The following is a 26,121-nucleotide window of genomic DNA, read 5'->3' as shown; positions in this document are numbered from 1 at the left end:
CTCTGTTTGCGGCAAAGTTTAATGAAGGTGGTTGTATATATAAACTATTAAATTGTGGTTTTATATACAGTATGCTATGTACTCTGAAAAAAGTTTAGATTTTGGTGTCACAGTTTGGTAGGTGCAGTATAGCTTTTTAACATATTAGTGAGCAACAGCAAAATCCTGCTTGTCTTCTGTATTCGTGTTTTTGGGAGTCCGAGCTCTTGTTGTAGTTGATGTTTGCGGTTCATATAGTATATATACACATTGTATACACCATAAGCTATTATTTTAAAAGTATTTTGTATATGAATGTGAGATTGAACAGGAGTTTTAGGTGCAAATATGTGTTTTAGCGTATTTTTTCAAAAAATTATTTGTGTTGGTCGCAAAGTTGCATGAAGGTGGATGTGGCTATCGATGACCCATTAAGACATTTGTAATCTTCAGGTTGTCTACTTTCAAAAAATATATAGGGTTTAGGGGTTCACTTACTTTTCATGGTGTGTAATCCCTACATTTTATAGGATGATACTTTTTTAACATTTCCAGCTTCAAAGCAGAATTTTGTTCCTTCCAGTTCTAGCGATTTTCTGAAGACACGTGCATGCGAGTTCAGGCCATAGTGATATGTATGTACTCTGCACATGTTGAACTCTTATTTTTAGGAGCTTTGGTGCATTTAATTTTTTGTTTGGTTTCCGCTTTTAACAACTAATATACATTTATTTGCATTTTTTCATAAAACATTCACTTTAAATCAAAATTGCATGAAGGTGCCTGTTCGTATACAGTACCAAGTGGCATTCTGACAATGCTGCAGGTGTCTACTTTAAGAAAATATATAGGTATGGGGGGGTTGGATGCTTTTTTAATGTTGCAATTTAGGTTTGATTTGTCCATCTCAAAACTGTGAAAATTGCTCTGGCTACTGGAGGTGCAAAATTTCCAGAGACCCTTGGCAGCGAAAAGGTTAATGCGCGTAACACATTGAAATCAATGGGAGGTTTTTTTTTATCAGCGCTGATTCTGCCTTGAGTTATCATGGCAGAATCAGCCCCACATTACACCGTGTGAATGCCCCCTTAGGCTAAGGCTGAAATGCAGCTCTTTGGGGGTTTTGTGCAAACGGAGGGAGAAAATTCTGTGTTTTACAGATGAATAAAAAGTAAAACTGACTGAAATTTTGTTTATTCTCTTTCACATATTGCAAAAAAAAACATGGTGGAAATTTGTGTTTTGAAAACCGTGCATAATATTGAAAAACAAAGCGTGTTAATTTTACCTGCACTGCAAGGCAAACCTGAAACATACATCAGAAAAACTGTGAAAGGCTGGGGCCCCACAGGACGGAAATGCAACGATTTGTCCGCGATGGAAACGCCCTGTTTCCCGCGGCATTTTACAGTAAGTTCAAAGTGGATGGGATTCTAATGAATCCCATGCCCACTTTGTGGTAAAAACCGCTGTGCGGACCCGCCATGATTTCCAAAACCGACTCAGTTTTTGGAAATTTCAGCATGTCAATTACACCTACGGAAACGCCAGCGGTTTCCCCATAGGTATAATTGTAACACAGTCTGCAGAGGAAACTTTCTTTTTAAAGCGCTGCGGGAAGAACTGCAGTTTTTCCCGCAGCGCTTTATTGTTGCAGAATGTCCTGTGGGGTCTTAGCCTAAATGTCAATTCATGCAGAATCTTTGCCTCAAAACTACATATCAATCTGCTCATCTCCTCCGGCTCTATAACATGCTCCTTTGCTAATCTCTGAATGTTCCTTGAATGAATGCATAAAACAGAAGTGTGTGTGGGAACAGTTATGGCTTCATATCAGCTATTTCAAGTAATATGTAGCAGAGCTTGTGCGCTGTGGGTAATAGAGTGCAAGCTGTGACATCAATAGTGTTGCATGCTCCCAGGGTCACTCAGACGTTGCGGGGGTGCATGCACAACAGTTGGATTGTCTCAGGGATTGCATAACAGTTCTGATAGACCTCCTCTTCGCCTTATTGGATTGTTCCGTTTCTTTTGATTGTTCGGTCGGCTGTGTATTCTGTTCGATCTGGATCTCTAAATGTTTCTGAATTGCTAAACCAAGAACTTCTGGGTCTACAGCAGCTCCATAAACCTCCCATGTCATCCCTTCTTCATCCCACCTAACCTCTCGTACCGGGGTTTGAGGACACTGTAGGCTAAATCCAAAGCCGACATCTGGAAAAAAGTGAGAAGGGCTACCACTCTGGATAAAAGGACTGGTCGAGACTGCCTTGCTTTCCATAATCACCATAGTTTGTACTTCGGCATCTTTGACAGAAAGGGAAGCTTTAGGGTCTAGTGATAAATAGTTTTCCGATGTCATTGTCCAAGTATCTTTTGTCTTTGTGTCCGAATCCGGGATCTCCAAGACCTCTAATGTGGTTTCTATTGCTTTAAGGAAGAAATCGCTGCTATCTCTTTCTGAAGTTAGCAAATTCATTTCTCCAATGGACACAGGAGGCGGTGGAAAGGCTATCCGGCCACTTCGTAGAAGCTTTTTAGTATCCAGACCGGATTCACTAATGGATGATACCAGCTTTGGAAACGAATATTTGTCAGGTTGTGGCAACTGGTAACAGAACGGTGAAAGAGTGTGCCCTAAAACCGGCTCACCAAGTGAGTATTGAATAGATGGTATGGGCAAGGAATGGCAATAGGCAGCAATTGTATCATCAACTTTTAGCAATGGTTCGTGGCCCTTGTTGCAGTGGACAGAGCAGCTGTTATGGATGATCATAGCTGGTGGCAAGAACTTGGTTTCTGAGATATTATCACAAGACAGAACGCTTGAGATACTATAGTGTGATTGACCATAAATACAGTCACTGCTGGAAAACACATTGCCGGAATTCCTTTGCCCCAGAACTCCATGTTGATACGCGCCAGGCACTGTATATACTGTGATGTTGTTCTGGACTGTACTGCCGTCCATATGGCTCAGTGGAATATTTTGCTCCTTGTCAGAATATACATCAGTTAAATTGTTTTGAGCATTTGATGGAGAATGAACTATTCCCGAGTCTTGGGTAATATTACTTAAAGTACAAGTCCCATCACTGCCAGACTCAGAAATGCTGCTGGATGCAGAGAAATTGGAATACGTGGCACAGATTGTGTTATCTCCCTTTACACAATGAGGCACTGAGGTCCTGTGTCCAAAGAAGTAATCTGAATAACTCTTCTGCACTGTCTTGCCTGGCGACTCAAGATTATCCATACTGTCTGCCTGACACATTGATGTCTCCGAGTGACCTAGTAAGGAAATATTTTCAGAGACATTGTATCTGGCGAAGCTCTTGGTGACCTCCGGATCTGTTGTTGCTAAGGATGATTCAGCCGAGCGATGGTGAATTTTGTGATAAATCTTTTCATGCATGTGGCCAACAGAAAGATGATTGCAGTCAGATTTTGTGGGATTAAGATCAGGAAGACCATCCTTGCTAGAAGTCCACTCGGAACTATGTGCATGTTGAAGAACACTGTTCTCATTACACTTGGTCACATAGGTTATATTGTTAAGGCTTTTATGGAGCTCTGGTTTCTTTTGTGGAACTCCAGCACCACTGCTGGGCAGGGCAGAAGAGCTTTTTGACAGGGAATGGCAGCCACAATGACTCTTCTCTTGGCAAAACACATGGAATGTTTCTTGGCAAGGTGGAGAAGAGATGTTATGGTTCCTGCTTGCCATGATAAGTACTTCAGCACCTGCATGACAAAGATAAGAATTAATTACTTTCAAGACTAGATTGACTAGATAGACTATGAGGTCCGCACGAAACATGTAAAGGTACTTCATGAACTACTTTCCTGTCCGCATGACCCGTGCGGACACTGTGCGGAAAACACATGGACTCCATTATAGTCTTGGGGTCTGTGTGCTTTCATTGCTTACTGCTTGTCAATGCGTTCTGTAATCCACATGGGGACCCCCCCCAACTGAATACCGAATGCAGATGTGAATCAGGCCTAACATAAGCACATTTTTAAGTTTGATGATATTCCTCCTATTGTAACTGACAGTGGACCACAAATCCAAAAGGATTTTCTAGAATCTTCCACTCTTGTGTAGCCCAAGTATTTTTCGCATAGCTGCACAGAGATTGCATTCATTCATATCACCCTCTGTGTGCAATGGGCCTCACTATCTATCTCATATCCACAAGCCAATGTCCAGTATTATAGGTTGCCAATTACCCTAGTAGTGTAGCCCCATGGAAATCAATGTATATGCAGGGAGAACATACAAACTCCATTCAAAGGTTGCCCATGGTCAGATTCAAATCCAGGACCCTATTGCTCTGCTCGGGCTTGCCTCTGCTTGTAAGGACTCATTCACATCTGCATTGGTATTCCGTCTGAGGGGGGGTTCACAAGGGAACCCCTCCAAATGGAATAACGAACGCAACTGCAAGCGGTGTGCAGTAAAAGCACACGGACCCCAGAGACTTTAATGGAGTCCATGTGCTTGCTGACAGATCTCTGCAGGGAACATGTGGATAGGAAAGTAGTTCCCAATCTACTGTCCTGTCCGCATGATTCGTGCGGGCAGCGCATGGCTAGCACGCGGACCCCATTATAGTCTATGGGGTCCGTGTGCTTTTACTGCACACTGCTTGCAGTTGCGTTTGTTATTCTATTTGGGGGGTCCCCATGCAGACTCTCTGAATGGAATACTGAATGCAAATGTGAAGGAAGGGTAATTGTATCTGAGTTACTTGCAGGAGTCTGTATGGTGGCACACGAAGTCCCTGAAGCTGGACAGTATAGAGCAGCAGAGAATGTACTGTCACTGTATACTGTTATGTCAGGTGCCAAATGTTCTCCTTTAGTAGTAATGCATCTCGAGGCAAATAACTTCACATTAAAGAATACAATGGCACATGCTGTGTTTTTTTTTTTGTTTTTTTTTGTTTTTTTTTCTCAGACCCTTATGAAAGCCAACTTTAAAAAAAAAAAAATAATAATAATTTCTCTGTAAGAAATTGGAGACCATACTCAGGTAAAGTAGGGCACCATATATCTTCATAGGTGCTCTTTTTTATACTCTCCATACAACGTGGAGCCATAAAACAACTGTTTACAGGAGGCCTCATAATACAATGCTAGAATTTTGTAAAAGTAATACATATAACACTTATAAAAAAGGACTTTTCTGTTACTTATATCCTAAAATTCCACCTAATAAGGAGGTTTGGTCTAATATAAGGACCACTCCCCACTGGTTTAAACAAGACACAGAACATTATTTGCAGGCAGGATTTAGCTCTTGGTTTGCAGCTCGCAAGAAGGATTACAAGGAGAGATATAGAATTAATGCATACTATTTTTGGCTAAGCTTCCGTTGGCTTGTAAGACTGATCCTAAGTCTGTTGCTCTCATTAATTCTTTGTATGAAAGCAACAATTTTGCTTATCCTTATTGCCTATTGTCTTGTGACATCAGATGTGACCTATTTCATTTTCAGGCACCTCTTATCACCCGGGGAAGACATGGATTGGGCAACATAATGGATCTTACTTCCTCCTACATGTGTTGTCAGGGGAGATTTGGATATGTATATTGTTTTAGAAATGTCTGCGATGGTCGCAACACCCCCATTCAGAACTTTACCAGTGGGTGGTTGAGATAGAGATTGTAGGTGGTACTTAAAAAACAATGGAACTTGTCAAAGTCTGGAAGTTAATACCTTTCTGCTTAGGGTTTATTCACAAACTACATATTAACTGCATTGTCAACAGACCATTAGGACTCTTTCATATGGCTCAAATAATTTTGTCTATGTGCCATCCATATTTCCTGGTCTGACCCAGTCTATGAACTGAACTTAAAGTAGAATGATTTATAATGCTGTAAGCCTCCGAATTACTGCACCTCTACTGACCTGAACTGACAGCATAATTCTGGTAATTCTGAAGCCGATAGCGTTATCTATACCACTATGATGCTGTAATTCAGGTCATGGTCAGTCCTGGAAATACGGCTATATGAAAGGGCTTTACTACGTGGTACCCAGAAATTTTTTTTTTTAATGATAGGATCCCTTTAAGGAAACAGTGTAGAAAAGCTACTTTTGGCTGTTCCTATAACTCTTGGAGACACAGATATTCTAATCTCAGATTTTGCAAAATCCGCATGTTAGGAATCCATAGAATGTCAGTGCCCCGGTTTCCCGGTTGTGTAATTGTCACTGCATCATTTAACCTGCGCCATACTACTGAATCCAGAGGTCAGAAGAAGCCTCAGTCACTTCACTTGTTTCAGAATCTGGGTAAAGTGAGTATAGGAATTTTTTATTATTTGGGGTACAAGAAAGCCTTATAAAATTTGACAAGGAACTATAAACTATCAGGGGACACAATAAACTAGGAATAGAGTAATATAACAGATAATACAATGATGCAGCAGGAAACCACCTTACATGCCAAATCTTTGTACTGAACCTTATTTACTCTGCGCCTCCACTATCCCTGCATATTCAATTTAGGCAGAAACTTAACCCCTCCCATGCCAAAAAAAATGCTCGTGGAAAAGAAGTGAAAGCTCCCATTGAAGTCAATGGGAGGCGGTTTATAGAGGCGGATTCCGTGCTAAAATCCTGTCCAAAAAAACCTGCATAAATTCAGCCAAACTGACCTCTTCTTAACCCCTTTGTGACACATGCCATACTATTACCTCGGATGTTGAGGTTTCAGCTATGAGTAGGCGCTATAGCCTTGGGGTCTCTGCTATTTCACACAGCAGAGACCTGGCAAAAGTGGCCATAAAATAAGAGATGACTCTGATCATGGACATTTACCCACCCAAGCCGAATGGAAAGACCTTCAAGGATCTATTCTCTGGAATATTTCCGGTATTGTGTGCTGTGCAGGAAAGGCAGTGAGATCTTAGGGAGTTGCATACATGGATCAAGTTTTGGTGTAGGAAAGAAGGGTTTGGCTTCCTAGAGCCCTGGGCTGACTTTATATTTGGATACAATCAGTTTTCCACAGATAACTTATGTGGGAGAGAATTCTACACTGGGCATATAAGGAATGAGGGGGGAGAGACAGATATTATAGTGGTTGATAGGTCAGAAGGGAAAGGCTCTAGTGGAGACTGCATACTGTGTGACTGCAGGTAACATTGTAAGTGACAGATAGCATAGTTTTTATTAAGGGCAGAAGTCAGACCAACTTGATTCGCTTTTACAAAGAGGTGAGTAGTCTGGACAGAGGGGAGGCTGTGCATATAGTGTTCCTGGACTTTGCAAATACATTTGTCACTGTCCCTCATAGATGTTTCATGGACAAAATCAGCCATATTTCTCAATGGCAGTGCCACTGGAGTGTGCGCAGTAGCTCTGGAGGGAGCGCTACTGCGCACGCGCTGGAATTCACCCAATCGGATTTGAACCGCTGGAAGAGGATGAAGATGAAGCCGGGGAAGAGCCAGGACCAGAGGGCATCACCGAAAGAAGAGGTAGGCGTGCTAGAAGATGACGTTGGATCGTGCATCACTGCCCAGGGTGCATGTTCAAGTATGATTTACCTATGTTTTTATAATTTTATTTTAAAACGGGACGGGGGTTTAAAATAAGATTAGCGATGCCTGAAAAGCCTTTTAAAAGGCTATTCACTCATATGTGGGGCTCATACAGCAAAATTTTGCTGATAGAGCCCCTTTAAAGCAGAAGTAGACTTTTATTTATCCTACTAATATTAGAAATGTGAAAGTTTGTGTGTTTGTTACTCGATCACGCAAAAAAGGTCAAACGGATTTGGATGAAATTTGGTACATAGATAGTTTTCAACCTCAATTGACACATAAGCTACTTGTTATCCTGGTAAATGACGGCTTCACGACTGTTATGAATTTATGTTCCCATTCTATATTAAACTGTTCTTGGCAGCAGGCTGATAAAACCAGGTCTGTTATCTCTCTATGTAAACACACAGTTAACCTTCAGTCCATTCTGTACATGCATTTGCATATTATCTGATCTGTTCCAGGCAGTGCTGACACACTGGATGAGAAAACACCTTTAATCCAAATTGGCAGTTTGCCAATTTTAAACATGCCGGGGAAAAAGAAAATCTAATTTGTCACAAAATTCTAAAACATCGACAGCTATGAAGGTAGCCAGAAGTCACACAGTTCTTAAGCGGAGCTGAGGGGGATCAATGACGCCAACAACTCACTCATTATATGGTGTCCCAGCGAGCTGCTGAGATTCCAGAACAATTACAGGCAAGTTGGCCTGCCGCTGAACTTTCTCCTCGCACCTTGAGTGATGCCAAAAAGCCGGAAGAGGTGGATCATCAATGCCAACAACACACTCATATGGTATCCCAGTGAGCTGCTGAGATGCCAAAACAATTGAGCACAGTGTGAGGAATGAGTTCAGCGGCAGGCCAGCTTGACAGCTGCCGACTCACTGGAGCATGCAGATCATCAATGCCAAAAACACGCTTATTATATGGCGTGCCAGTGAGCTGCTGAGATGCTGGAACAATCACAGGCACAGTGTGAGGAACAAGTTCAGGTGAACCATCGACTGCAACAATTTGCTGAATATAGGCAGATCATCTTCAACAACACGCAAATGAAGTTGCAGGCAGATGCTATTTTATATTTTATATGCTATACACTTTTGATTTATGAAAAATGTATGAAAGCATATGTACATTTTAAGAATGATGTAAACTGGGAGGTGCCATTTGGTGAGACTAAGTTATTAGCCAGTACTGTCACATTATATGGCTGCAGTCTTAGACAACTACTTACTCCCAGAAACTAATCCATCGCAAAGAAAAGCCACTAGGAATATATCTTCTCAGCCTGACATTATAGCTAAAGTGACTACAATACTGCAGTTTATACCCTTTTCTTTTGTATACTATTGTTTTGAAAATATCCACAAGAAAACCAATCGTGAGTATGACACTTAGTATAAAAGGAATATATTACATATCCAGTCTAGGTCAATAAACTTGTCAAAATTTTATTTATTACATCATACACATATATAAAAGATGGACATTAGAAGGGGAATCTACAAATACAAACTGACTGGGTAAAAGTAAAGTGCAACAGATGGTATGTGGTCCCTTTAAGTATTTAAAGGGATTGATGTGTAATATATTCCTTTTATACTGTGTCATACTCACGATTGTTTTTCTAGTAGATATTTTATGTGTATGGTGAGCAGGGCCGGCTCCAGGTTTTTATGGGCTCTTGGGCAAGAGCGCCTCAGTGGGCCCCCTTGTGGAGGAGGCAGGAGTCAGAACACTACGTGCCACTGCGGGAGGACGAAGCGAGTGACGTCACGCAGGAGCGCGGCATCACCTATGCCATACCTCCCAACTTTTGAAGAGTAGAAAGAGGAACAAAATGCACGGCGCGCACTGCGCGCCTCGGCAAATTTAGCCCCGCCAACTTTTCTTTTGACTCCGCCCATTCTCATTCATTTTTCATGTGCCCCCACACAGTATAATCCTCCTACAGTCACCCGTAAATTATATGCCCCCCTCTGTCCCCAGTTTCATGTCCCCCCTCCATCTCTGTCCCCAGTTTCATGCCGTTCTCCATCTCTGTCCCCAGTTTCATGCCGTTCTCCCCCACTTCATCTTCCCCAGTGTCATGCCGTTCCCTCCCCCTTCATTTGCCCCCAGTTTCATGGGCCCCCTTCATTATGTTCCACCTTTAATGTCTAACACAAAACAAACACTCACCTTCCAACGTTCCCCACACCGCTCTCTCCGCTCTCACTCCAATCACATAATTGTGAGTCATCACATTGCACCTACAAATGCAGAAGCCGGACCGCAGTGTTAAAGCAGGATCTGAGCTGTGACAGCTTCTGCTTTAGTCGCCTATGTATTCAGCACATCGGCATCCGACTGAAATCGGGACAGGCAAGTGCTGGGGCGGGCAAGTGCCGGGGGGCCCCCACAGGCTCTGTGGGCCCCAGCACTTGCCCGACTATGCCGTGTGCTGACGCCGGCCCTAATGGTGAGGACACAGATTTCTTTAGGGCTTGGTATAGTTTAAAGGAACCCATGCATTTACGCATATACTTTAGGTTGCTTATTTTTGGTTGGTTGTCTATCTATTGTTTTGAAAAGCCTAGCATCTTTCTCTTTTCTATATTAACCAGTATCCAGGTGTTTTTTTGTTTTTTTTTTCTTTTCTGATGTAGATTGTGAGCCCCATATGGGGATCACAATGTACATTTTTTTTCCCCTATCAGTATGTCTTTGTAGAATGGGAGGAAATCCACGCAAACACGGGGAGAACATACAAACTCCTTGCAGATGTTGTTCCTGGTGGGATTTGAACCCAGGACTTTAGTGCTGCAAGGCTGCAGTGCTAACCACTGAGACACCGTGTTGCCCCCAGTGTCCAGATTTTAACCTGCCTTGTGAATACTCAAAGATGATAGTCTTCTATAGGAAGGATTTATTTAAAAACTATGAAACTTTACAGTAAATGCCCCGATAACTTTATTTTTCTAGATGTATACTGACAACTGTTGCCACACTTGCTATACTGCTATATACTTATACTACTGTACAATATGATATTGAGTGGTAACTTGTGTAAATATGTTTACCATCAGAATTTAGACTTTTTTTTTTAAATTTATTACTGTTCCTTAAATTGATAGATTTTCTACATTTTGCAGCGACATACAGAGATTTATTGGATATCCTTATGGATTTTCATCTGTCTGTTAGGGATGGTTAGCACGATGTTCTTGCTGACCCAGAGTGATAGGATTGTAAGATAAATCTTTGAATAATACTTTTATTTGTGCACATATTAAAAACATAAACTAATCCTGAATTCAATATTTAATAATTCTCTTTAATCTTCAATCTACTTACATAGAACAAAGTTAAAATTACAAACAAAAAGGCTTACATTGAACGCTGGATTAAAATGATGTCCTCGATGATATTAAAAGAAGCTAAATCTATCAATGTTCTGCAACTGTAAGCAGGCGAAAAAGAAAAATGTACTGTACGGCAGGGGTGCTTACACTTTTTCAGTGTGTGAGGTAATTTATTAGCTGACCAAGGCAAAAGATCTACTAGGGCGGGGCCAGAGCGGGCATGTGGGCGCGGCCGGGTACATGGGTGGGGCCAGGCGGATCGTGACAGCAGGAGACAGCAGCGTTCTGTGGCTGCCCAGGGATCCCCGCTGTCTGCTTCTTCACAGCGCAGGCTGAGAGTTATCTCTGGACACTGGCAGGCTGGGGCTGCGGCAGCCCCACCTGCCAGTGTCCGGAGATGTCTCTTAGCCTGCACTGTGAACAAGACACCGGGGATCCCTGCATCCCGCGATCGACCCATACGTCCTTTGCGATCTACCCCTGCTGTACGGGTTATTCTTGGTGGGATGCAACTACATTTTTCAGTATGGCTAAATACCGCCCAAAGAAACCAAATCCATGCTTTGCCATACAGTGAATTAAGTCACTATGAATGTATTTCATAGAGAGACCGTAGAGAACTGAATGGTCACTGTCTTACTCTGTTGTGGTCTATATAAAACCCTATTACGCCCATAAAATTAATATTCAAAAGAAGAAAAACAGACACTGAGCAACCTGATAGTGTATTATTACCGTGAAAACCAGTTTGGAATGGATAAGGCCAAATAGCTTCTCACCTGTACCAGTTGTGAACCGTTCACAACTACGTATTAAGGTTGGATGACCAGGCGGAGGGGGCAACACACCTCACAGCCACCGAATTCCAAGGGAACCGGGAGTAGACAGCAGCAATAGGGAAGTAGTGGAAGTGGCGCTCACAGGTCCGAAAGGCACATGTTGGTTCATTCATGTTTATTGAGAAGTAAGCACAACGCAAAACAAGTAACCACTTTTGGCCCAAAACGCGGTTACCTGTTTTGCGTTGTGCTTACTTCTCAATAAACATAAATGAACTAACGTGCCTCTGACCTGTGAGCGCCACTTCCATTACTTTACTATTGCTGCATAAAATATGGATTTCAATGCCAACTAGGGACTATCTAGAGCAGGGGTCTCAAACTCGCGGCCCAAAGGCCAACTGCGACCCTCGGGACAATAGTTTGCGGCTCCCGGCGGACACCATAGCTGCCAGGTGTCTACTGTTTTACACAGTAGACACCCAGCACTAATGCCTCCGGTTGGTGCCCGCACTAACCCCTCCGGCGCCTCGGTCAATGCTGACCGAGGCGCCATTTTCCTGGCAGCGCATGGGTGCTGCCATTTTGCCGGTGATCGCTGGCACTTGCAGCATGCTTCAGGGCTGATGTCACTTTGGCATGATAGCCGGGAGCCTTGTTCCTGGCTGGTCTGCAGTGACTTTCTTTTGCAGGTTGCTCTATGCAGCCTGCAAAAGAAATGATGATTTTTTGCAATGCATTAGCATTGTAATGCATTGCATTAGTGATCAGACCCCCTGGGGTACAAGTACACAGGGTCCCGCTAAAAAACACCACATACATGCCCGTACACTGAAGTATAAAAAAGTTACGGGTGTCAGAATATGGGGACTTTTAGAAAAAAATTTTGGGGAAAAACCTGATGCTGCTCAGCCTCACCCAGACTCTACCTCCAGTGGTCCCCGGGTAAATTGAGTTTGAGACCCCTGATCTAGAGGGTATGTATAAAGCATTGCAAGCAGAGGCGTAACTAGCCGGAGGGCAGTGGGTCTACTCCGGGGCCATCGGAAATGCACACAAAAAATTCAACTGTATTGGCATCTGCAGGACACTGATAATAGAAATACATGTTAGATCAATAAGCTATTAGCTTCCTGTTCTGCCATACAGTGATGGGGTGCGGTACCTCCTCCTCCACATAGACTATGCCCAATTTCGATTTTCTTGCCAGTAGTCTCATAGAATAGGAGGTCTAGATTCCAGGAGGAAAGTAGAAGATGCGCACAGGCTATGCAAAAGGAAGTCCCGCCTGGAACCCTGACCTCTTTTCTATGTTTCCAGAATAGAGGAAACCGAATAGTCAACCAGCACCACCCTCTGACCCCCTACTGGGCTGGATTCCCTAGCAGCAATTAAGACGTCAGCATCCTGGCACAGGCGGGTACAATGACGCCACTAAATAGTGCTGCCTGAGCTGGGACATAGACGTTCTGTGGTGACAGCATCTTGTAGGCTGCAGGATACAGCAAGAAAAGTCAGTGGTGGCAAGACCAAGCAAAGGCATCTTAGGCAGGTGAGTATTGTGTTTGTTTGTTTTTTTGTTGGGAAGGGGGGAGGCCTTAAAAATATTAAGGGTCAATAACCATAAGGGGTTATTAGGGAAAGCAGGAGCATTATTAATATAAGGGAGCTATCGGAAGGCAGCATTTATGTAAGAGGGTATTGGGCTATACTAATTTAAGGTGGATATTATTGATTTAAAGGGTGTGTCCAGGAATTACAGTAATTGGGCAGTAGGGAAGGTGAAACATAAAACCCCCCAAGATATTCACCTGCCTCCAGTCCTCCGATGCCCCCCACTGCTGTAAAGTTGAATGCCGCTCATGGGCATGTTCTCGCGGTAGTCCTCGCCATATGTGACTGCTGAGGCCAATCGTTGGCTTCAGCAGTCACAGAAGCAATGGGGACACCGAAGAGCTGGGGACTGGAGAGTTTTTTTTTTTGTTTTTTTTTGTTTCACCTTTTCTGACCTCCTGCCCCAGTTTTGCATTTCCTGAACAACCCCTTTAAGGAAATATACAGGAGAATTATTAATTAGGGGGGGGGGGGCATTATTAGGTGAGATATTATTGATTTAAGCAGGCATACAGGGGTATGTTTTGGGGGACACAGGGCATTATTGGATTAACCAATGAAAGTGACATCACATAGCTTGTGAAGCGGATAGGTCATCCATGAATAAAGCCTGGAAAACCTCTTTGAATTACATATTTGCTATTTTTGTCTGCCCACTGTTTTTAGGTTCCGTGAGCCTGAGCTCTAGCAGATGCTGATATATTATTTTTATAATATATTTTGTGTAAGTCATTGCTTGGGTCTGCGTTTGAGATGTCTGTTACTCTTGTATATGATCCATTAATCTTTCATAGAATATTTGCAGACAAATCATTGCATTACAGCGGCGCTGCTTACCTATTGCTGAGGATTGTTTTTTAGCTGAACTATTGCACTGAATAAACTCAATTTGCAGTAAAATTACCTTATTGTCCTTCTCTGCTAACATGCAATGTCCTTAGAATTGCTGGCTAGGTTCCAACTAGTGACATGTGGCATCTTCAGGGCATTGGGGATTTATCTTCTTGCTGTTTTGTCAGGAAAATAAATTCACCCGCCATGTTACTGCATATGCACAGACAACATTCTAGATATTGTCATTCAAGCTATTTGGACATTTCAATGTAGCACCGTCCGCAACACAGGGTTCTGGCTGTAAGTTCATGTGGTTCTAAATACAGAGTTTTGGGTTTAAATGCAAAGGGTTTTGAATCTCAACAGCCAAACCCCAGAAATTTTGGGTTTTGTTAAAGTTAAATGGCAATAGCCAAGTCATAGCAAGGCTGCTGATACTAAGGCCTCATTCACATCTGCATTGGTATTCCGTCCGGGGGAGTCCGTATGAGGACCCCCACCGAACGGAATACCGAACACGACTGCAAGCGGTGTGCCAGTGAAAGCACATGGACCCCTTAGCCTATAATGGAATCTGTGTGCTTGCCGCCAGATCTCCGCAGGGATCATGCGGACAGGAAAATAGTTCACAATCTACTTTCCTGTCCACATGATTCGTGCGGGCAGCGCGCGGCAAGCACACGGACCCCATTATAGTCTATGGGGTCCATGTGCTTTTACTGCACAGAGTTTGCAGTTGCATTCGGCACTCCGTTCGGGGGGGGGGGGGGGGGTGTTCCTCATGCGGATTCCCCCGGATGGAATACCAATGCAAATGTGAATGAGGGCTAAGAGTGGTGAGGACTCATCTATGATATCTTTGCTTTTAACCCATTCCGCCCATAGCCAATGGGTCTTCACTGTAATGCACAGTGGAGACCCAGTGCTAATTCAAGTGATAAGGGTCCACTCTGATCATGGGCATTGTGTACCTATACCCCCCCCCCCCCAAAGTTAAAAATAATAAAATAATCAACCCTGCGACCAGTCCCCACTGGACCCGCACCTTCTGTGTTGCAGGACAACTTTCACACAGCAAGATTGTGGGAGCTGGGAGACTTATAAAAGGCCTGCCATAGGAATATAACTATTGAGGTTGGTCGATGACCAGCCTTAATAGTAATGTAGCAAAAGTTCCATAATCCTATTAATATTATAAATGTGAAAGTTTGTGGGTTTGTGTGTTTGGATGTTTGCATGTTCGGATGTTTGTTCCTCAATCACGGAAAAACCGCACCACCGATTTGGCTGAAATTTTCCACAAACATAGTCATTACACTCGATTAAACAATAGGCTACTTTTCGTCACAATAGCGCACATACGTTTGTGCCAGGACCCCCACAAAACCCAAACTCACACCACCATCTCTGCAATCTCACACACTTTGGACCATAGCAAGCCACAAAATTCATATTGCCCTCTACAGCCTAGCCCCTAACTCCACACAATCACATATACATATACTTTACCACTTTGCCCCTCACCTTAACGATTCTCCAGGAGGCGCTCTTTAACGCTCCGGAGCAGCCATGTTTGCCGACCCCCACCACTCTGACAATCCACGACACCGCCCACCCATGTCAATACCCCTAGGCGGTCTAATAAATGCAAACATTTTTAAATTTTTAAATTTTTTAAAAAAAAGTAAAAAAAATATAAAAAAATAAATAAAGGATTAAAAATTCAAATCACCCCCCTTTCCCTAGAACACATATAAAAGTAGTTAAAAACTGTGAAACACATACATGTTAGGTATCCGCGCGTCCTAAATCGCCCGCTCTACAAAGTTATACAAATATTTTTCCTGTTCGGTAAACGCCGTAGCGGGAAAAATGGTCAAAAGTGCCAAACCGCCATTTTTTCACTGTTTTGATTCTGCTAAAAATTTGAATAAAAAGTGATCAAAGCAATAACATTTCCTGAAAATGGTAGAACTACAAAGTACACCCGTTCCCGCAAAAAAGACGCCCTATACATCCCTGTACACGCATGTATAAAAAAAGTTACGGCTGTCGGAATATGGCGACTTTTCAAAAAATAATTTTTTAACAGTTTTGGATTTTTTTTAAGGGGTTAAAATGTAAATAAAACCATATAAATTTGGTGTCCCCGGAATCGTAACGAAGCACAGAATACAGGGGACATGTCATTTTGGTTGCACAGTGAACGCCGTAAAACCAAAGCCCGTAAGAAAGTTGCAGAAATGCATTTTTTCTTCAAATCCACCCCATTCAGAATTTTTTCCCTGCTTCCCAGTACATTATATAGAATAAATAATGGTGGCATCATGAAGAAAAATTTGTCCCAGGAAAAATTAAGACCTCATATGGCTCTGGGAGCGGAGAAATAAAAAAGTTATGGGGTTTAGAAGGAGGGGAGTCAAAAACGAAAATCAAAAAATGCCATCGGCGGGAAAGGGTTAACTTCAAATACTTCTGTCCCAAAGTCACTATGTAAAGTTTCTCACAACACCGTATATATAGCAGCTCAAATACAAATTAACTTCAACACAAAAGTCTCATGTATTCTCTGAATTACGGCAAAAACAAGATACAAACTTACATTTCATATCCCATCCCTTATACACACTACGAAAACCTTACCCACGCCTGTATATACCCACTTTTACAATCACCGCAGACGAAGTCGCGGGTACCAGCTAGTCTGAAATACAGAAGATGGCAGGTTCACTCCCCCCAGGGCTACTAAAAAAAAAAACTTTATTCAAAGCGCCCCCTTTCCCTAGATTTTGAATATAGATAAATAAACGAAAACAAATTATACATCCCCCCCCCCCCACATCCAAAAAACATGAGGTCTACAATTACATAAATATTTTTTACGATCAATGCCTTGGGGAAAAAAATAAGGAAAAACCAAACCGTTGCTTTTTCGCCATTTCATCGCCCATATCAATTTGAATAAAGTGCAAACTAAAGTGAACTAAATGTAATGTGAAGTCACAATAAAGGGATTAATAATAGCGGGGCCACCAGAGTCAGCTTCCATATTTGCTATTGTATCATACTTCCCAACTTTCAAAGGACTGAACAAGGGACCATTTAAGTTTTGTAAGTCTCACCCCCATACACAATGTCTCCATTCCCAACCATGCACTGGCAAGTGGTGTGCAGTGAAAGCACACAGACCCCATAGACTATAATGGGGTCCATGTGCTTGCCGTGTGCTGCCTGCATGAATCATGCGGACCTGAAAGAAGATCGCGAAGTACTTTCCTGTCCGGATGTTCAGTGCGGACACCACATGGAAAGCACACGGACCATATTGATATTCCATTCAGGGGGGTCCCCATGCAGACTCCCTGAACAGATTACCAAACTCAGATGTGAACTAGCCCTTAGTCCATCCCTATGGGAGATTACCTTTGTGTAATGCGGGCATTGTGGCAGTATCACTTACAATTTGGTTGTAGTATATTGGTGAGCTTAGTTGCCTTCCAAGCCTGACCTGCGATCGAATCCCGGCCAATGTCTACAGATTAGCTCTTAGATTATGGAATCTGGGATGGTAATGTGGAATGATATTACTTTCTTACTTCACAGTTTTGGTACTGTATTATGCCATGTATTTTTTAGCTACAGCTCCAGTACTTTATCGAGCCAGGTAAGAATCTGTAATACTGATGCGATTGATATGTTTGGCATAGGATTAATGTGATCCTAGTTACCTTTCACATTGCATCATTTAAGGTTTTGTTGTACTATCTTTGTGATAAGCATCCAAATTTCCAGACACGAATCATAAGGATTTTGTTCTATTGGGTTTATTGGTGCCCTAGTATCTGTGTTGACAATTAGACTTACGAGTACCCTTATTTCTGGGGTTTTTACCTGGGTCTTCACTATAATGTTAATGGCGTGATCATGCCGTATATTTTGTTAGTGCGCGATCTACCTCTTAGACTGGCTAAGTTCTCTCTTTATGCTGATAGCCTCATCGTGGACACCGACACATTGCACCCATAAAAGCAGGATAGCACCAAGAATCTCGGACTGTCCCACTGAATATACGATTGCTATGCTAGCGGTCTTCTCCCATTGGTATTACCTTTCAACAGACATTACTTCAAAGTTTCCTTTGAAACATGCAAACCATTCCCTTTTCCTCCACAGTACCATACATGTGCTCAGGTATCTGAGTTACCTTACGGCTTGTTGTGTCCTTCCAGCTGCTGTTCAGAGGGGGCCCAACAGGATCCCTCTATTGTTTGCCATGTATCACTTGAGAAAGGGGTATTTGTCACCCCGAAACGCTGTTGTAAGCGTTGTTGTGGTGTGTCTTCAATAAAAGCTTTACATATTTTCAAGCCGGAACTAGCGCAGTGCTTTATTCAGTGGTCCTCATCCCATTGGAGGGACACTGAGTTAGTTGCTTTGCACTTAGTTGGAGGAGAAGTCTGCCATAGAGCCTGTGTAATCCCTGGGCACCCTCTTAAAACCAAGGCTACTACCCTCAGTTGGAAGCTGCCATTTGTACCTGTCTCCAGTTGCTGAATAAAGCTGTTAATCTGTTCAATTGCATCTCCTGGCTGCCTGAGCCATGCCTGCTTCACCATCAGGGCCCTTCCGAACACCATCACACAATCTCAGAGAGGAGAGGTCCCCTCTCCAACTGGAAGCACCCTGGGGGAAACTACTACCACCACCATCCAAGTAGTGCTGCAGGACCCCCCTCAGCTCTATTGTGTGAATTTACCTTTACATCCATCCTTCAGACAAAGAGGGAATGGAAGAATAAGGGAAAAAGATAAAAAAGCAATTATTTGTAAATAATTAACACAGGTTTTGGCCTAGTTTGCTGACGTCTAATGACCCCGGCCTATATATATATGAAGAACTCAACGGAAAAATGGCCTAAGTCCAAAAATCAATATTGTGAGAAAAAAAGTTTGTATTGGACTTAGGCCATTATTCCATTGAATGTAAATTCTTCTGCATTGAAATATATGGACTTAGGTCATTAATCCTAGGTACCTTGTAAACCCAATGCATAGAACGAGGTACAAAGAAGCTTTCTAGGTAATAATTTGAAATATGACAAAATGTGGACTTAGGCCATTTTTCCGTTGAGCTCTTCATATATATATATATATATATATATATATATATATATATATATTTTTTTTTAATTTGATTTTTTTAATGTTTTTCTCCCCCTGGGTCTCCGATTATTATACTCTATATAATAATTATAATAATATAATAGTATAATAATTGTTTATGGGTATCTACAGTGGGACATAATACTGTGTGTAGGGGCCACTCATGGACATAATACTGTGTGTAGGGGCCACCAAGGGACATGATACTGTGTGCAGGGGTCACTATGGGGTATAATACTGTGTGCAGGGGCCACTATGGGGCATAATAGAGCATGCAGGAAAGAGTAGGAGTGGGTCGGTCGAGGTCTTTGGCATCGGTGTCGGTTGGGGGACGGGTCCCATGTCAAGAGTTCGCCACGAGCTCCGCCATTCCTAGTTACGCCACTGAATGGCACATATTGAATTTACTGGTGAAGGTACTCTCATATCTTGCTGCAGGTAGGCTGATCTCCACTAGTTCAGCTTAGGCTTTGTTTCTTTATGGCCATCACCAGGCCCTAGCGTTACGCTCCATAATTACGGTTCCTGCTTACACCTCCCTTGCTAAGTGTTTCTCAGTGAGCTGGCCTCCTCCTCAGTACAATCTTCTCTTGTGCTTGTCTGCTGTCTTATAATCTAACCCGAACTGACGGGAAAGTCTCTCCCTTTATCTATTCTTAGACTCTTAGGAGGGCATGTGCACGCCAACTTGACCTGACACCAACCTATGACACAACCATGTCTCCTTGTGGCCCAGTGCACTAACTAAAAAGCACAAAAGTATGACCTTTCACTGGCAGTACCTCAACACCTTGCGGACATATTCTCCCATCTAATCACATACTCGTATATAACATATGGCTCATCATTTACATACCTGACTGAAAGGTAGCAACAGTAATTTGTTGGTGGTAACACTGTATAACATGGCATATACATTATACAAAAAAAACTACAGATGATGTTTCCACTGGTCCATGGTAATCACTAGCAACTGCGACTAATGCAGCAGTGCAGAGCTAAAACTAGGGTCTATATGGTGGTATTCTTTTATTTATTTTATTTTTTGAGGAGGGGACAGACCCTATTACATGTTGTTTTCAATTAGGGTTTATATGCTCTCCAAACAATCATGATCAATAAAATATCAAACCTTGTAACTAATCTGTCATTGCGCCATAAGGCCCCATGTGTTGTAAACAGATAAATTGCAGCATTTTACAGTCCCTGCATAGTGGATGGAATTCTAGAAAATCCCATCGACACATTGTGGAATAAAAACCTCAACATTCTCATCTGACATTCTTATTGAGCTATAATGAAGAATTACCTAAAAATCCTAAAGCTTCAGAAGGATCATCTGGAACAAAGTAATTCTGTCAGCCCTGGAGAGTACAATCTATATCCAGTGGCATAAGTAAAGTCTTATGGGCCCCGATGCAAACTTATGATAGGTATATATATTTATTATTTTCCATCACCTCCGCCATCTATTGGATTTATGTATAGCAATTAGGGAGCCAAGCTTTCACTGCCCACTATCATGGTGGTCCACTGATGAGTGCGACCAGCCACACACACACACTTATTTCATATCCTTTATATTCCAGAGAACATACAAGCTCAAGCCTTTTAAAATGGTCACTTTTGAACTACAGAGATTTCTGGTCGGTTCTTCAATTTCATTGTGTCAATTGGAAGAAAACAACATTTGGCCTGTTACATAGCGCAACATTTCCTTACCATCTAGAACAAAAGGAAAATATCTTTTCACATGTCAAGAAACTAAAAATCTTCCTTCGGGTGGTGTCACATATGGTCTTTTTGTGGCAGTGGAAACACATGGCATCAAGTTTTTCATTGCGCTTTTGCTGCGGTTTTCTCTGAGGTTCTTCGCTAATTAAAATTGACATGCTACGTGTTTCCGCAATTTGTGGATGTGACTAGCCAGAATCTCATTCACTTTTCTGGTACTGTAAAACGCTATTTATTTTTCTTAGGCTGAAGCCCCACTGTGGAAAAGCTGCTACTTTTATTTTTTAATATAGATTTTGCTGTTTTATTGAGCCAAACCCAGGATTAGCTTCAGACACAGTGGCAAATATAAAGAAAATACCGTACTTTTATTTCTCCCTTCTACGCAATCCACACCTGGCTTTGGCTCAAAAGAATACAGTAAAATCTGAAAAAAAAGTGCAGTTTTTCCGCAATGTGGGCCCTTAGCTTTAGGCTCCATGTATGAATGGGTACTTTGTTAGGGTGATGTCCGTTTCTTTTAAGTCTAGCACGCTAACCCTTCCTATCCTACTAATATTATAAATGTGAAAGTTTGGATGTTTGTGTGTTTGTTAGTCGATCATGCAAAAACGTCTCAACGGATTTGGATGAAATTCGGCACATAGTTTGTAACCTGGATTAACACACAGGCTACTTTTTATCCTGGTAAATGACATGGCTTCACGACTGTTATGAATTTATGTTCACATACTATATTACACTGTTCTTGCCAGCAGCTTATTTGAGGTTCTGATAAAGCCAGGGTTGTTATCTCTCTATGTAAACATACAGATAACACTGAGTCTATTGTGTACAAGCTTTTACATATTATCTGATCTGCTCCGGTGCTGAAACACTAACATGGGAAAAACTCTTTAATCCAAATTGGCAGTTTGCCAATTTAAAACATGCCGGGAAAAAGAAAATCTAATTTGTCGCAAAATTCTAAAACAATAAGAGCTATGAAAGTAGCCAGAAGTCAACAGAATTCTCCTGAGAAAGCTATGCATCAAGCGGCTCTTAGAGCAGCTGAAACGCTGTAGCAGGCAGATAATCAATGCTAACACACTCATTATATGGCGTCCCAGTGAGCTGCTGAGATTCCAGAACAATCACAGGCATGTTGTGAGGAACAAGTTCAGTGGCAGGCCAGCTTGAGAGTTGCCAAAACCCTGGAGCAGGCAGAACATCGATGCCAACACACTCATTTTATGGCATCCCAGCGAGCTGCTGAGATGCTGGAACAATCACAGGCACGGTGCAAGGAATAAGTTCAGTGGCAGGCCAGCTTGACAGCTGCTGAAACGCCAGAGCAGGCTGATCATCGACGTCAATAACACACTCATTGTATGGCATCCCAGTGAGCTGCTGAGATGCCAGAACAATCACAGGCACGGTGTGAGGAACAAGTTCAGCAGCAGGACAGCTTGAGAGCTGTCAAAATGCTGGAGCATCAACGGCAGCAATTTGTCTGCGTGTTGTTGCCGTCGATGATCCGACTAGATTCAGCAAAGTTGTGTCCATGTGCTGTCTGTGACGTTTTCTCACCGACCCGTACATTTATGTGTATGTAGCTTTTTAGTGGATGTTGATGTCACAAGACAAGTCTATTCTCTAGACAGAAGAGATGGCATTACAGCGAGCCAGAAGAACTGGCAGCGACGGCTGAGCCGGGAGGGAGTTCTGTACAAAGCGATCAGGTGATTGTCAGCTTAGCCAGTTGTAAGAAGGTCAGAAACAGCTGAGGGAAAGCTCTAGCTCAGGGGAGGCAGAAAGTCTTTTTAAGCCAGAAGGATATGTGATTTGCTCAGCTGCTCATGCCGTGTACACAGAAGCCTTTCTGTCTAGTTTTATTAAGATAACATTATACTTCAGGGGCTTTCTGTGTCTATTCAGGATTTATGAATGTCCTAGGATGAAGTCTATATTATTTTTAGTTATTTTAGTATTTTGTTTTGCTATTATATCTCCGTCCTATACCACAGCGCTGCACTGCAATTCTCATCATTTATCATTTTCGGTCAAGAGTCATTTCTTTGTGGCAGACATGTAGAAAGTTCATGTATATTTTTAGTGTATTGGGTGGGGGGCAAACAAGCATGGGAAGGACATACAGTACAAACATACAACTGAAGCTAGAAGATACAGTGTTAACCACTGAGCCAGCAGGACACCCAGATTGAAATGTATTATGTATTTTTTATTCTTGGTTATTGTATAGTTTGCACTTCATAGCGGAAACACTTTTATAGATGACCAACTTAGTAAATTCCCAGGACATTAAATTCTCACCAGATGTTACCAGATCTAGCAGGATCTGCCAAAGATCTGCATTATTGTATGTGTGTATGGCCAGCTTTACCCTTTGTTCACATCTGCTTTCGGTATTCCGTTTGGGGAGTCCGCATGGGGACTCCCCGAACGGAATACCGAACGCAACTGCAAGTGATGTGCGGTCCGTGTGCTGCCGCACGAATCATGCAGACAGGAAAGTAGATTGTGAAGTAATTTCCTGTCCGCATGATCCCTGCGGAGATCTCGCGGCAAGCACATGGACACTGTTAGTCTATGGGGTCCATGTGCTTTCACTGGCACACTGCTTGCAGTTGCATTTGGTATTCCATTCAGGGAGTCCTCATGTGGACTTCCCCGGACAGAATACCAACGCAAATGTGAACGAGGTCACACCAGGGAATGAAAAGCTCTACTAAGGCTACAAGAGTGAAAGTGGGATAGGCAGTTCTGTGACCATTAAGAAAAGAGGATAATGTCATGATTAAGAAGAAAGGCACTGCTGTGAGTATTAGGGGAAGCTGCCACTGCTGCGAGTATTAGGGGAGGCTGCCAGTGCTGCGAGTATTAGGGGAGGCTGCCAGTGCTGCGAGTATTAGGGGAGGCTGCCACTGCTGTGAGTACTGGGGTTGGTGGGGGGGGAGGGATTGCTAAACTTTTGTACATGCTGGTGGAAGGAAGGAGACTGTTGTGACTATTGTAAAGTAAGGGCTAGTTCACACGTGGGCAAAGCGGAGGTTTTTGACAGCGGAATTCGCTTCAAAAACCGCTCCTTTAACATGGTGGTCTATGTAGACCACTAGCTTTTTTTTTTCCTCCTAGCGTTTTCCGCCTGAAGAAGCGACATGACCTTTCTTCAGGCGGAAAACGCCTGAAGAATTGCATAGAAGTGAATGGGAGGCGAAAACCGCGCGGTAAAAAAACGTGCGTTTTTTTTGCACACAAAACCGCGCGTTTTTTTGCAAAAAACCGCGCGGTTTTCGCCTGCAGTTTCTATAGCACATATAGGAAAAAAAAAACCTAGCGAAAACCGCGTCAAAAACCGCGTGGAATGCAAAAAACAGCGTCAAAAAAACTCCCCGAGGTTTTTTACCTCGCACAAATAAGCTAGGCGGTTTTCACGTGTGAACTGACCCTAAAAGGGAAATAACCCAAGGCACCAATCATTCTGTGCCTATAGACTGATCATATGCAAATAAAGTTGTAGGATGATAATAGCTATACTTCTAGTATATAGCGCTATTAATTTCATGGCACTATACATTTACATATATAGTCCAAATAACAAGTACAACAAACACAAAACGAACTAAATAGCCAACATAATACAAGTAGGAGAGAGGACCCTTACCACAGGCTTTCAGTCTAGTTCTTGATAATATAGAGAGGCCAGAACTGCCAATATTTCAGGACTATTGCGTTCAGTTTGTCTCCTATTGACCTCCGCTGTACAATAATCTCAATAAATATATTTCATGAGATAAATCCCCAGGCCTGTTCGTATTAACCCCACCACAATGACAAGATTTTATTCATGATGTCAAAGTCAGCAGAAACAAACATCTGTATTGTTTAGCGCTGAAATGATACAATTCCTTTCCTTCTACCAGATAAGGGACTTAACATACTGTAATAAAACACAGCAGCGCTGAGATTGTCACTTTGCACAATTCTTAATCATTGTTACGGTATTTTAGCTGTAATATAGATCAGCGGATACATTTGTGCACCAGCAAATCATCCTTGACAAACTCAGCACTGCTACAGCTGTCTTTATGTGAAATGTCAGACAAATCTCCATACAAGCAAAGGCAAAAAGTTCTCATCATATAATGTTCTATTATCATATATTGTGCTAATATATACTAATGTAGTAGATTTCTGACATTTTGTATTGCGATAACTCACTTAAATGACTGCATAATTTACAGACAAAACTTGAAAACTCCTAACAAACACAAATCTGAGTTTGGCACACTCGGCACTGCTACATCAGTATTTGTCTTTATCTTATTTGTTGCTTTAGATGTTCCGTTTGACAAGTCTTGTGCGTTCTATATAACAGTCTAAAACTGTTATATATGAGAACTGAATTCAATGTATCCTTTGTTATTTTTGTTTATATGTTTGTTATATACATGATACAATGTAACAATTCAGTTCAGACATCGGCACATTTACATGCACAGTTTTTGGAGTAAAACAAAGAACATCAAGTCTACTGATATAGCAGAGCTGAGAAGAATTACTATGCTCTATATACATACATATAAGTACATGTTGCTGCAGTTAAATATAATGTACATGTACAATTATTCTCATACAGTATAACCCCTTCATTCATCCCCTAGTGTCCTTACCTTTAAGTTAAATGTTGAGCTAGCAGATCCTGTGTTAGTGAGTTCCTCTTGTTACAAAACCGATATATTTTGCTACCTCGACTGAGATTCCTTGTAGAAGTAGAGATAGGGAGCTAGTATGGAGATGAGCGCTGCCACAGGTGCCCACTGTCCCTCCTCTAACCCACCTACTTCTGGCTGTGTGGCAGGGGACAAGATGGTGTTTCAGAAGGAGGAGGGAGATAATCTGAAATCTCATTATAGGGAGGCGCATACACTAGACCAGAGAGTACAAGAAAGAGTTGCAGGCAGGGAGACAAGGGAAGATGTAACAAATATCCTATTGCTATAGCTATAATGAAATCTCACATGCATAGAATAGTTGGATTAAACTGAATGCAATTCCTAGTGTATGATCTATCTGACATGTTGTCACTACTGTGCCTTAAGGCATG

At 42.2% G+C, this 26,121-nt stretch overlaps 1 protein-coding gene across 1 annotated transcript; it reads right to left on the bottom strand.

Annotated features, from left to right (window-relative positions):
- Positions 1 to 1,692: 1,692 nt before the first annotated feature.
- On the bottom strand, positions 1,693 to 25,861 carry GPRIN2 (G protein regulated inducer of neurite outgrowth 2). Its single transcript, XM_075288299.1, has 2 exons — positions 25,688 to 25,861; positions 1,693 to 3,723 (listed from the first exon to the last, which is right to left on the bottom strand). The coding sequence occupies exon 2, from the start codon at positions 3,704 to 3,706 to the stop codon at positions 1,904 to 1,906; it is 1,803 nt and encodes a 600-aa protein (XP_075144400.1). The 5' UTR covers positions 3,707 to 3,723; positions 25,688 to 25,861; the 3' UTR covers positions 1,693 to 1,903.
- Positions 25,862 to 26,121: the final 260 nt, after the last annotated feature.

This window comes from Leptodactylus fuscus, chromosome 10 (genome assembly GCF_031893055.1).
Source record: "Leptodactylus fuscus isolate aLepFus1 chromosome 10, aLepFus1.hap2, whole genome shotgun sequence".
Lineage (NCBI taxonomy): Eukaryota > Metazoa > Chordata > Amphibia > Anura > Leptodactylidae > Leptodactylus > Leptodactylus fuscus.
The sequence above is the reverse complement of the archived record's forward strand: the minus strand, read 5'-3'. Positions and strand labels throughout refer to the sequence as shown.

Coding starts and splice junctions, on each gene's coding strand:
- GPRIN2 (XM_075288299.1), bottom strand. CDS start 3,706: ATGGCAAGCAGGAACCATAACATCTCTTCTCCACCTTGCCAAGAAACA.